The sequence below is a fragment of the Acromyrmex echinatior genome, chromosome 1, assembly GCF_024713525.1.
Source record: "Acromyrmex echinatior isolate Ae372 chromosome 1, ASM2471352v2, whole genome shotgun sequence".
In the NCBI taxonomy this organism is placed as follows: domain Eukaryota; kingdom Metazoa; phylum Arthropoda; class Insecta; order Hymenoptera; family Formicidae; genus Acromyrmex; species Acromyrmex echinatior.
In genome coordinates this window covers 6,534,294-6,546,511 of record NC_141852.1, presented here as the reverse complement: position 1 = coordinate 6,546,511, position 12,218 = coordinate 6,534,294, and the positions used below count along the sequence as shown (strand labels likewise).

Genomic DNA, 12,218 nt, shown 5'->3' with positions numbered 1-12,218 from the left:
GTTATTATTAATATTAAGGTGAGGCAATATTGAAAACACAAGTCGCTATCAAGTTGACTATTCGACGATAAAATTAAAACTGAAACGTTTAAAAGAAATTAATGACAGATCAAGCTCTTCGACATTTACGATGTATATTAAGTATGCAGTAAAATCTATTTCGGCACGTACAGCGAGAACATCTACACGATCGATGAAATTTTAAACAATCGGCCAAATAATTTGCAGCTCCATCGAAAGGAGGAAATATTGCTACCTCGGTTTACAACCGGATGAATCTTCTGACACGCTGACGACACGTGTCGCGAAAAGCTTATCTCTTATTATTTTCTAAGGTTCAAGCACCGCCAAGACGCGATCGTTACTCGGCGAGGTGCTGGAAAATGCCTTTATTTCTTCTCCGCGAAGTTCCAAGGAGGCGTGGGAAACGTGGGAAAAATCCTTTCGATCTCCCAGACACGAGTCCGCCAGGTTGTTTTCTTTGTTACCTTTCTCTCTTTCTTTTCTTCTGCAGTTTTTCTCCTTTCGCCACTGTAGGTTTTACTCGTCATGAAATCGGGCGGCCAAATAAAGCAAACTGTCGTACCTTTCTCGCTGGATGACGTCGACGACGCGAAAACGAGGGCGTCGCGGCGCCACTAAGGGCTTTCGCGTATTTCTCGGCTGTCACATTATCGTGATAGTCCACGAAAACGCGTTGTTGCTATAGATGTCGGAGCTCGCGGGCATCCTCCAAGCAGCAGCTGTTCATCCAGCTTATTCAAGTTCCCGTTTATCTCGCAATCGTCATCATCGTCGAACGAAAGATACGCTACGTCTAATGACGGATATCGCACCATAAAAAATGGACTCTAACGAACAATATATTTTCGAAGCGAAGTTTTAGTTTTGACGTGCGGGAAGAATCTACTTGAAATAATAATATTCAACAATAAGTAATATTAGAATATGCTATTAAATAGGATGCAATTAAAGGAAAATGCTTTATGTGATCTGACCTATTATAGATCTTAGTGTGTTGAATAATATTTCAGAGTGTGAATTTATTATATGTACATGTCTGTTCTGTAAACTATGCGCAGACTTAATTTTTCATCTTAAAATACAATCTTGAACTGAAATGGAGATAATAATATCGCAAATTAAATTGACAAGCAATTTTAGTGCTGATAAAAATTTTAATTAATTTTTACTTAGAGTACAATGTGTGGTGATTTTAAACCCGAATATTTATTTTAATCGTAAAATAAGGTTGTACTTATAATTAACTTGTATTTTCTTTATTTATTACTACAATCATGAGCGACGCGCATGTAAATTACACTTATGAATTATTTCAAACCAACCGTCAAAAGTGGTTTTGACAGCGACAGGTGCACTTTCACGGATAATGTTTCACGTGTCTATATACTCACGTCTCTGTGGAGGACCGTTCGGAAGGATACTTGGTCGTGGGCCGTGATTACAGACTCGGTTGCCCCATGGCGGTCAGCCGCCATTGTGTATCGCTTCGAAAGCTCGATGGACATGCACCCGGGTAGCATATACCGATGTATAATGCAATAATGCAATAACGCATCCTGACCTTCGTATAGGCTTACGAAGTTCGGATATTGGTTACCGTGTTTAGGACATGGCGCTGCCATTATACACGTTGCTCCGTTTAATCCTTTTCCTCATAAGCACTTTGCGAACTGCGTTATTATGGGACAGAAATATCTCGGATCCATTAATGAAATGAGATACGCGACAAAACAGAAATAGATGTTAAAGAAGTCCTTTCGAAGGGATGAGCGTTTTATATTTATCTATCTGAACAATTTTTTTTGTTGCTTAGTGAGTCATTACTGTATACGTATTTTAAAACGTGTTCTTTTGCTACTTATTAATTGATTACAGAGTGTTTCCTACCTAGAAAAAAACTTGGAGAAATCTGGAAAACCTAGAATTTTCAGAGGATTTTTCCTTTTACCTTTGAAACTTAGGGATTTTTTATAAAATTTTATTGGGTCTCAGGAAAAGTTTTGGAATTTTATTTAAATTCTGTCTCTTTCTTAAATTATTATTATTATTTTTTTTAGTAATTTTTTGTTGATAATGCAAAATGTTGGCAATTAATTAGCAATAAGTTGGATATACACATCATATATTCGTATATTTTCATTTGTATATATATTTCGTAATCATATTATATATTTCGTGAGTTTTTTTTTTAAATCAAGGTAATAGTAAAATATACTCACATTTAGAATAAATATACTATTTTCTAGTGATATCCTTTCCTCTCTCTCTCTCTCTCTCTCTCTCTCTCTCTCTCTCTCTCTAGTATCTTATAATTTCGCAGCTCCATGTATTGTAACGGTAAGAAATGGTAGATATCGTTTCATAAACCCTGTCTGCTAATTTTCAATAAATAGTTTGTTTACTTTGCTTGCACTTCAATTTATTTCAAAATTGCATTAAAAAATTCTCTAATTTTATTTGGAATTTTGAACAAAAATATTTGGAATAAATTCGAGAATTTTCAGGAAAACTTTTAGAAAATTTTGATAAACGTCCTGAATTATAAACGTAAAATTTAGCAATTATTTTTTCATCATACTTTTTGAGTCCCTTTGATATGAGAAATTATTATTATCGTCTTCCTTTCGCTTGTAATGATATTTTGTGCAAACCATATTTCGACTGCAGTTTATAGAGACTCGCTTTGAAAGTAAAATTCGGAGCATAAGAGCCATAAGTCTTTTATGGCATATATCGTGCGAGTCAAGGGGAATTTCCTTCATGCCACCGCCCACTTTCGATCTGCACAACCGACGTCGCGTCGTTTTCTCGGAAAATCAGAAAAAGATTACTTATGCTATCCTTAGCTCGGAGTGCACTTTCAGCAAGAGCGTCTGAGAGTCGCAATTCCAAAACACTAAAAGGGATGTATTATATATAAAAGGGTGTAAGAGATCAGATTACCACTTTGACACGAATAACTCTTGCTCTCTTTGATTTAGAATTATTTCTCTTCACATTGCCGCTCATATACTTTTTTATCTTCCTACGAACTTCCGCTGTAACTTTCTACTATATTTCTGAAATACTGAATTGCTATGTAATGTATGTCAAGAAGAGCTTAGATGAACTATATATATGTAGAACATAAGAAACGTAAAATATTACGTTTTAAAATACAGGGGTGCCCAAATATTCTTGAATCAATTTCGAGAGAATTTTCAGGAATTTAAAATCTGAAGACTTGCAAATCGCGAAAATTCATAATTCTCAAAAATCGGTGAAGAAGAATATAATTTGATATGAGATAATATATTATAGAATTTTAGAATAATCATAATAAAATGATTTATTACTTTCTTTGGTTTACATTTAGGAATAAGGTTGTGATTTAAAAAAGGCAGAATACATTCACAATGTAATATAATATTTTGTTTTAACGATTGTTGAGTAATAGATACATTTTGGTATTAAAAAAATTTGTTTAACGAGAATTAATTTATGTTGTGATTAAAACTTGTATTTGTAACAACTTTTTGTTTTTCTGAAAAATATGATTTTGCGCGATTTTTTAGAGAAATATTTTTGTAGACTTGTATTTTCATATACATAGATAGATATCATATACATATATCCTCCTTTCTGCAAAACTTTTATTCTCTCTCGTGTCTGTTTCTGTTAACCAGAGTTAGAACTGATTGTCCGATATCTTCTTTAAATCTCACATTTTTTTTATTGAGCTCTTACTCCAACAATAATTCAAGCAGTTCAAATCCGGCCAAAAGGAAGAAGAAGTCGTTTTCGTGAATCTTTTTCTGCTCACGCTGTGAAATTGTTTCCATCGTGCGCGGAAAATCTACAACTCGGCGACGAAGTAAAAAGCTTACGCGTATGCAAATTTGTTGGACTGTTTTTATCTTAGTGTTTCCGTTTCGTATGAACTTCATTCTTTTCTGTATTTTTTGGACTTTTCAATATTCTCACGTCCAGCTTTTTCCTCTTCTTTCCCACAATCCATTGCATACACAATTATACGACGCCATTGTTATTGTTGACTTGTGATACACATTACATAAATCTTAATAATCTTATTTAATATTGTTATTGCATTTCTATTTTATTGATATCACTTCAATAATACTTAAAAATGCTTCTTAGAAATGTCTAAAAAAAAAATGATAATACACATTCGAGGATTTGCATGAATTGACGTAGTATCTATTTCTATGCATATCGATTCATTGAACATGCTATCGCAATCTTGCATCATGCAAGCTTGCACTCAGTCTTCAGCTAGTATCTAAACTACTATGCATTGCAGATTAATATTTGTGAATTGAAGATTAGAATTAGGTCAATCAGTTTAATTTAATAGTATAATTTTAATTTAATTTATTCTAAAAGATTGATTTTCTTTTAGACAGACTTTTAGATTGTAGCATCATTATAAAATTTATAATCAATTTTATTTATAATATTATTATTTCAGCTTCAGTTTATGATTGCGTTTCAGTAATCGGCAGTTTATGCACTGAGAAAAATGTCTGGTTGGATTAAGAATTCTAAGTTAGTCAGAATTTTTTGAACGAGAATTAGAATTTTTTTGTTAAATCTTCTAGAATTCTAGTGATAATCGGAATTCTCATTGATATATAATGGTATCTATTTTTAACTAGACATTTTTGTTTCAATGTATAACCGTAAAAATTTATTTTATTCTAATTATTTAAATTCTAATTTCCAATCCTTAATCTCCAATGTATTGATACGGGTTTTAGCAGAGTTACAGTTACAGCGTGCAATTTTGACGCAGTTCGAAAAACACTGATCCATCCGATTCACTTTTCTCTATTTTTGCGTGCGACCGCTACGTATATACACATTTTGTTGTAAAAAAAAAATAGAACCGCGTCATAGTCAACAACCATGAAACAGCTGTACAACAATTCCTGTCGCATCCAGCCGGAAGCGAACATTGAGGTGGAAACAACCGGTGTCGACCGACGTGCGGGCTATATCGTGCATAATGTACATTACGTCAATCTTGTCGCTTAGATACGCCGTATCAGTTCAATTGTGGTTCCAAAACACACTTCCTCGGAGTAATTATACTTAATTACAGTTTAACGTCGGATTCGTGACGAATAAAGCATTTTGGCGGTCATGTATAAGTTTGCTCGATCATTAATTTCTAAGAAATCGCTAATAAGATTTCTTAGGTTTGCAATTTTCTTCCAATTTCTTCGCGATAATTTTATCGAACGCAAAATTGCGTTGCAAACACAATTATGCGGACTCGCGTAAAAGTTTCCACGCTTCCGTCGCACTCCTTAGAAGTCGGAACTTCAGACGATGGATACTTAGGTGTGCCTTGACTTCAACCTTGAAGTCGCGGAATGCATGTAAAGAGGTGGTTTGTCCCGCACATTCCCACTTTATGCACTTACGCGATGCGCGATCACGTGCACTTAATCATTGCACTTTCTTTGTCTTTTAGCCAGTTTTCTTCCTTCTTTTGAAACCCACACGTTTTATCCTTGTCATGCGTCGTCACATTAAGCCTCTCGTGTACGTTTGAGCTATCCCTATCCCCTCGATCGATGGACGTAGTCGTTTCCGCTTTTAGATGGAAAGCTTTTTTAGATTAATTGCCTAAATCTCGAAGATCTAGTTCGACAGATAAGCCTGTTTATTTGGACTTTTTATGACTGGATGACGTGATTTCTTGAGTACAAAAGATTTTACTGAAAAGTAAGATAGGAAATATCGTGATGGAAAATGAAGACTACGAAATATTACTTTAACACGCACAATTATTTTAATAATAATAATAATAATAATAAATTTATATGTGGGAATATATAATGTTACCTAAGAATTTAAACCTAAATCTAAAAACTAATGTAAAATAAAATTAAAAGTAAAATACAAATTATAATAGTTATATTTAAAAGTTAAAAATAAATAATAAAAACTAAGAAAAATAAATAACAAAAGAAATAAAAAATAGAATGCAATTAATATCTCGGAAAAGTTTTCTTGCGATATGAGACAGTTGGTGATAACGCATTTAATTGAGATATAGTTTTTACTATCAGCGAGAGAAAAGTGCGTCCTCGACTAGTATTTCTGACCCTCCATTCGTTTCTTTAATGTAAGAAATACGACGAAGTAACTTGATAGAAGAAACCTGTTGTCCTTGTTTTATCACGCTTGGCTTTCAGGCGTTCTTCCGGCGAGCGATTCTATGACTGATATAGATTTATTTGTATATTTTCTCTACGGGTAAATCACGCAATTTAGAAACACGAAAAATACACGAGGCGTGAGACCATAAAAAAATGGCGATGTTTTTGAATCATCGATATAAATGATTGATTTATGCGACAGAAATAAATTACAGCAGCACTTTTGGTGTTTCAGTGAACCGATACATTCCGATAAATCACGAATCGCGATTTATGTACGTTTATTATAAAAACTCACATCACGTAAAAATCTGGGTTATCTCCTTGCACTGTCATGCGTATATTTTCATGAAACGTTCGGAAAAATTGTTTAAATTGGCAAAAAAGTTTTGTCTCTTCGAATCTGTCAGGAAACGATTGACGTATTGAATTCAATTGATTTCAAAATTATCATGCAGTTATTTTATTTCTATCTTTTTTATGAATAATAATTAATATAATTTTATAAAGATTTCTATGAACTATTTCATAGTAATTTGCACAAAAATTAACCCTTAATGTACATGATTTTTCGATCTTTTTATTATACAGGGGTCATTCGTTAATTTTCATCAATCAAATATAAAAATTATCAAGTGATTCTTACATATACTTTAACATCTTTAAAAAGTATTTATAAAGTTATGTATTAAATAAGTAGATGGGATAGCCACAGCACATCCAGGTATAGTTTTCTTTAAAACCTTGTTCTAAGAAACGGAAATAAAATTGCTTAGATGTCCAGAAGTTTAAAGTTCGTTATTTTTACTTTGCTCTATCTCATAAGAATACAACTAATGTAAAAATAAATTTAAGAACATAATACACTTAATAAAAAAATGTAGCTATAAAATTAAATTTTTGTTTATATTCTCTCTCTGAATATCTCACTTACCAATTTGCGTATCTTCAAGCCACCTACTTAAAGAAAAAAAAAAAACTTAAAAAAGGTTAAGAAAAAGAAAAGGATAGGGATCGTTATTTAGCCAGGAGCTTCTAGTATTTCAAAGAAAGTAAAAATGCTCAGGACACGAATAACTCATATATTACGTGTAGGTATTAAAGGCCGCAGTACAGACTTTTGCATAACGCATAAAGCATAAGGCGTAAGAAAATCAATGATAGTATAAAATAAAGGAATTTGATCGTTTGATTTTCTTACACCTTACGTGTTATGCAGCGTTGTGTAAAAATCTGTACTTGGGTTCTAAGGATTAACGATGTTTCTCGATTCAAGTGCTGTAATTAGATTTCGGACGCCACCAGCAACAAACGCCGTTGCAAAGACGGCGCGTGTGAAGTAGTAAAACAATTTCATAGTAATTTGAAGTTACCAAATGGACGGTGCCCGTGATACCCCATCTCTCCGTATCTCCGAATTCAACAGGTTGCAGCTGGTGGCTGGAGGAGCGCCTCCTCCTCATTCTTCTTTTGCTCGCCCTTGCCTTCATTCCTTCCTTCCTTCCTTCCTGCCTTCTATCCTTCCTTTCAATTAAGTGGCTTGCGACGCGTACTCTTCTGCAGCCTTTTTTTAGCCGCGAGCGACACGCTTTGATCTCACGTTAATTGCGCGCGTTAATTGTACGCGGTCGCGAGCCACGCGTGTGTATCTCTTGGAACGATCGCAAGCACGCGGCCGTTAGCTTGCATAAACAAGCTTGTAATACGTTAAATAATGTTCGCTCGTTGAATATTAATATATATCAGTTTATTTATCAGACCGAAAGTATTTTACGATCTTTCTACGAAGGATTAAACTCTTAATTATCGCAGCTCTCGATAAATTTCTTACGTACAACTCGCGGTCGCAGAACCGGCCGGAAGGATAATGGAAGTCACGGAGGGAGAGTATAGAACGAAAAAAAAAAAAACTCCCACTGCACACTTCCTGTCGATTATTGCAACAGACCGTGACGGCCAGACCTAAGTTGGCGTTGTGCGCCAACGTGACCGTTCATTACGACTTTATCTGCTTGCTCTTTCAAGCCCGCATCTTTCACGTAATTATTGAGACGATTTATTGGACATAACTTTCAACTTTAAGACTTCAGAACAATTTAGCGAACAATAATACTTGAAATACTTTTATACGGTTTAAAACGTTATCATTATCTAGACATAATTGTTTGTTTCTTCCGTTGCAGGTAAGAATTCCAGACCTTTCGAATTTTCGTCCGTTCCCCACAGCACCGTTTCCGGTGGTAAGTTTAATTCACGTCATATACACCATGCAATTTAATAAAATATTACTACTCTAAATATTACATCGTATTTACGTATGTTAAACAAATGTGTAATATTTTCAAGAAAAGATGTTTGCATAGGCACGTTGTACATATTCGGTTTGTTACAGTTGCGAAAATTCTTTAAAATGGCTGTTAATTAGCGACCACGCTGACGGCTAATTATAGTTTGCAGCCGGAAAGTTCTTGAGACTACTTCGAGACTTTCAAGAACGTTATCGAGTATGCAAATTTTATCGTGCCTTCATTTCTCTTGTGTGACGACGAGACAAATGTCGCGCCATTACGTGTTTCCGTTACGTGACCGTTTTATTGCTACGCTACGACATTTATTTTATTGTTCTTTTACATGGATCTCGCGCGCTGACTCTCGCGTTCGTAGCATAGTTGTGATCAGAGACAACAGACCGATCGAATCCCGAATAAATAGTGCTTCTGCAATCATAAAAGTGTGAGGAATAGAAAAAGAATAGACTAAAGGTATTCGGCGCCGCGATAATCATAAAATTATTACCCTGATATTATTTCTATTTTATTATTTATCGGCCGAGGCAAAGCGCGCTTATTTTTTTCTACAAATTTCTTATGATGATAAGGAATCATTTATTAGCAGAGAAAGTTGGAAATTTGAAATTTACGTTAACAACAATTATCACATTGTTAATTATTATAAATAACTATTTTGTTGAAGTATCTAAAAATTTACTAATCTGAAAATATAAATTTGGTTGCACTATAAAAATAATAACGTAAGAATCTCAAGGATGATGAATAATACTGCGAAGTTTTTAGTGACCACACTGAGAAAAATAATCTGGTTGGATTAAATAGTAATTCTAGTAGAAAATGAACGAATCAGAATTTTCTAGTTAAATCGACTAGAATTTGATATAATTATTCTGATAGATTTTACCAGAAATATTATATTAACCAGATTTCTTTCTCTCAACTAGAATTCTAATAAATTTAACCAGAGAATTCTGATTCGTTCATCTTCAACCGGAAATCTTTTTCAGTGCAGTTCGAGTATCCTACATAATGATTTAGTTCAACCAATTATTTTCAGATCTTTATCTGTAGCTAAATTTTTAGATATTTCAGTAAAACCATTTCCGCAATCAATATCAAACAACAATATATGTACGCATTATATTGTTGGCAAATACAATTACATTTTTCTATCGACGTCAGCACAATGCTTAACGCATTAATATTTTTACATTACCGGCTGGAACATTTCGTAAGCCTTGTAGAAAGATGCCAAGGTGCATGGCGGGTTAAGGAGAACATGAAGCGCGCAAGAGAAGGCGAACTGATGGATAATTGCTCACGGACCGCGGCAACGATCTACGGATCGAGGGTCGTCGTTGCAATTTAAACGGATTTATGGTACTCTCGGTACCTTTAACTCAGCCGCTCCCTTGGGCATCGAATTTTCGTAGTCACTTGCTGGTGCATATGTGTATGCGCGTGTGCTTGTGTGTGCTGTGCTAGACGCTCACACGAACTTTTCTGTCATGGTCGATCGTGTAGCTTCACGCTTTGGTGGAGCGGAGGAGGCCTCGCCGGATTCTGGAAGAGAAGGAGAGAGAGAGAGAGAGAGAGAGAGAGAGAGAGAGAGAGAGACAGACTCGGAGAAATTTCGGGTCGTTTATCACGATTCACAGAGCGCTCTACCATTTTCGATATTTATACCGTCGGCAGACTGCTTGTACGAATTCGAACTGCATCCGTAGAAGGCCCGCGAGAAGTGTTTTATCTTCCCAGAAGAGTGATACACTCCATAAGAAGATAACGATCGCAGAAACTCCCCTGACTCTGTTTTTCTCCCTTCTAAATGCTATTTTAATAGTTAATTAGACGAAAAGCGTCTTAAGTACGTTCAACACGATCTATTTCTCCGTGAGTGAGATTAACTGTTAATTTTTGGGCAACGAATAATGCTGTCCGACAGAAATGACAGAAATGTACAGGTTCTGTATTATTTTCAAGTTTATCTCATTAATATCCTAGAAAGCATAAATGTATACTCTCTCATAAAGACAATATGATAGTTTAATTATATTGATTCAAACGTAATTGCTGTCGTTTTGTCTTTTTTTGTAAATGTAGATTTCTTATTCAGCAATTGTTTAACTTAGTCTTAATCGTCTATGTGAAGTAATTCATCGCAAATATTTTTCCTCGTAAAAACTGAGAATGTCGCGTGTTAGCGCGCGACATTGTATACTTGCCAACTTCTAATCACTTTAACGATGTTAAATTTGAAATTGGAGAACTGCTAAAAGCAACTACGAGACCCGTGCACTGTTCAGTGGAATAAAGTGTTTGCTCCGCCATTTTCAGCCCAGTCAGGAAGGAGCAACTCGAAGACGGGTCATTGTTCTGCATTCGATAATCGTCTTCAGAGTGCTGTCGAAGCTTCGTGTTTACCCATGCCTCGGAAGCCCGTAGCGATCTTTTCTTTAGACTGAAGCAAAGTCCGTTAGAGCGGCACTAATTTGGCGGCGATAGAGAAGCGAAGTTTCCGATTCTCATTTAACTTGAGTCGCAACTCCTTGCTTTACTCATCAAAATTCCGAGCATTGGTTTTATCAGCTCCGGTTATTTCAATCTATCAATAATAACAATGCTGTCTGCGAAATTGTGAATCGGATATACAGGGAAAACTTACAATTATAGTCATCTCTCTACTCCAAAAAATTTCATACTTCAAAAAATTCTATACTTCAAGTGTATCGCAGATTGTTTGATATAACAGTAATATAACCCTGGTCAAAAGTATTAATTATTTTATTAATCATTGTTTAACATTTTTTAACTCAAAAATTGATTTATAGCATTTGCTGTGAATTATTCTTTCTTTCAAGAATTCTTTAAATTTATGTATAATTCTGGTAATTAATAGCAAATAGTAGGTAACAGATAAGTGAAAAAAATATAGGTGATACTCTTTTTGACTAAGATTGTAATTTATTTAGCATGCACGGGAAGAACGATTTTGTTGACGTATCTAAAAATTTAGAGACTGATCTGAAAATAATTATGTTGGATTATCAAAATAATTAATATTGGATACTTAAGTTTTTTGCTACATTGGTCACCATACTTGAACTTTCTATATAATTAATAATAAGTTTATCATAATTATTTAGATGATCCAACAAAATTATTTTCAAATCTGTATCAATTATAATTTTTAGATATTTTAGCAAAATCATTTTTTCCATGTAGATCCTCTCTTATTAGATACACAAGTATTTGTCAAAAATATATATGTAAACTTATTCAGAATATGACCTGCCATTATGACATAACGATTTTATAATGTCAAAGGATAAATCTCTCGCCTTCCAGCAACCCCTAAAGTTCTCTTTCTCACGAGAGATTCTGAACGCGTCGGCGGGACAGCAGCGGGTAAAATGGGACGCAAACAGTTTTCACCATTCTATAAGAAATTCGTGGTATTATCATGAGCAAATTTGACTTTCCGCTCTTCCACTCCCGGAGATTCGCAAACCGCGCGTGCTATCCTCTCGAGAAGCTTCTCGCCCGCAATAACCGACCGACGGTGCAGCGGATAATTCCCGGTGGGGCTGTACTACCACCAGCATCCTGCTCTTCAGCATCCGTTTCGTAACCGCCACGGGATCGGCTATGCATCAGACGAATTCCGGCGGTCCACCAATCCGAGCCTGAAACCCTAAGATTCCGCGGCAGAGTGAAGAAAGACAGCGCGAGATGA

General features: G+C 35.0%; 1 protein-coding gene across 17 annotated transcripts in view; it reads left to right on the top strand.

The window, feature by feature from the left end:
* heph (polypyrimidine tract-binding protein 1 heph) overlaps positions 1–12,218 on the top strand; it is a 532,621-nt gene that overhangs the window by 275,688 nt on the left and 244,715 nt on the right. For 12 of the 17 annotated variants that reach the window (XM_087409801.1, XM_087409779.1, XM_087409827.1 and 9 more), the window contains one exon: positions 8,375–8,431. The exons of the other annotated variants lie outside the window; for them this stretch is intronic. In XM_087409801.1, coding sequence (XP_087265927.1) covers positions 8,375–8,431 — 57 coding nt within the window. The remainder of the gene's footprint in view (positions 1–8,374; positions 8,432–12,218) is intronic. 17 annotated transcript variants of the gene reach the window in all.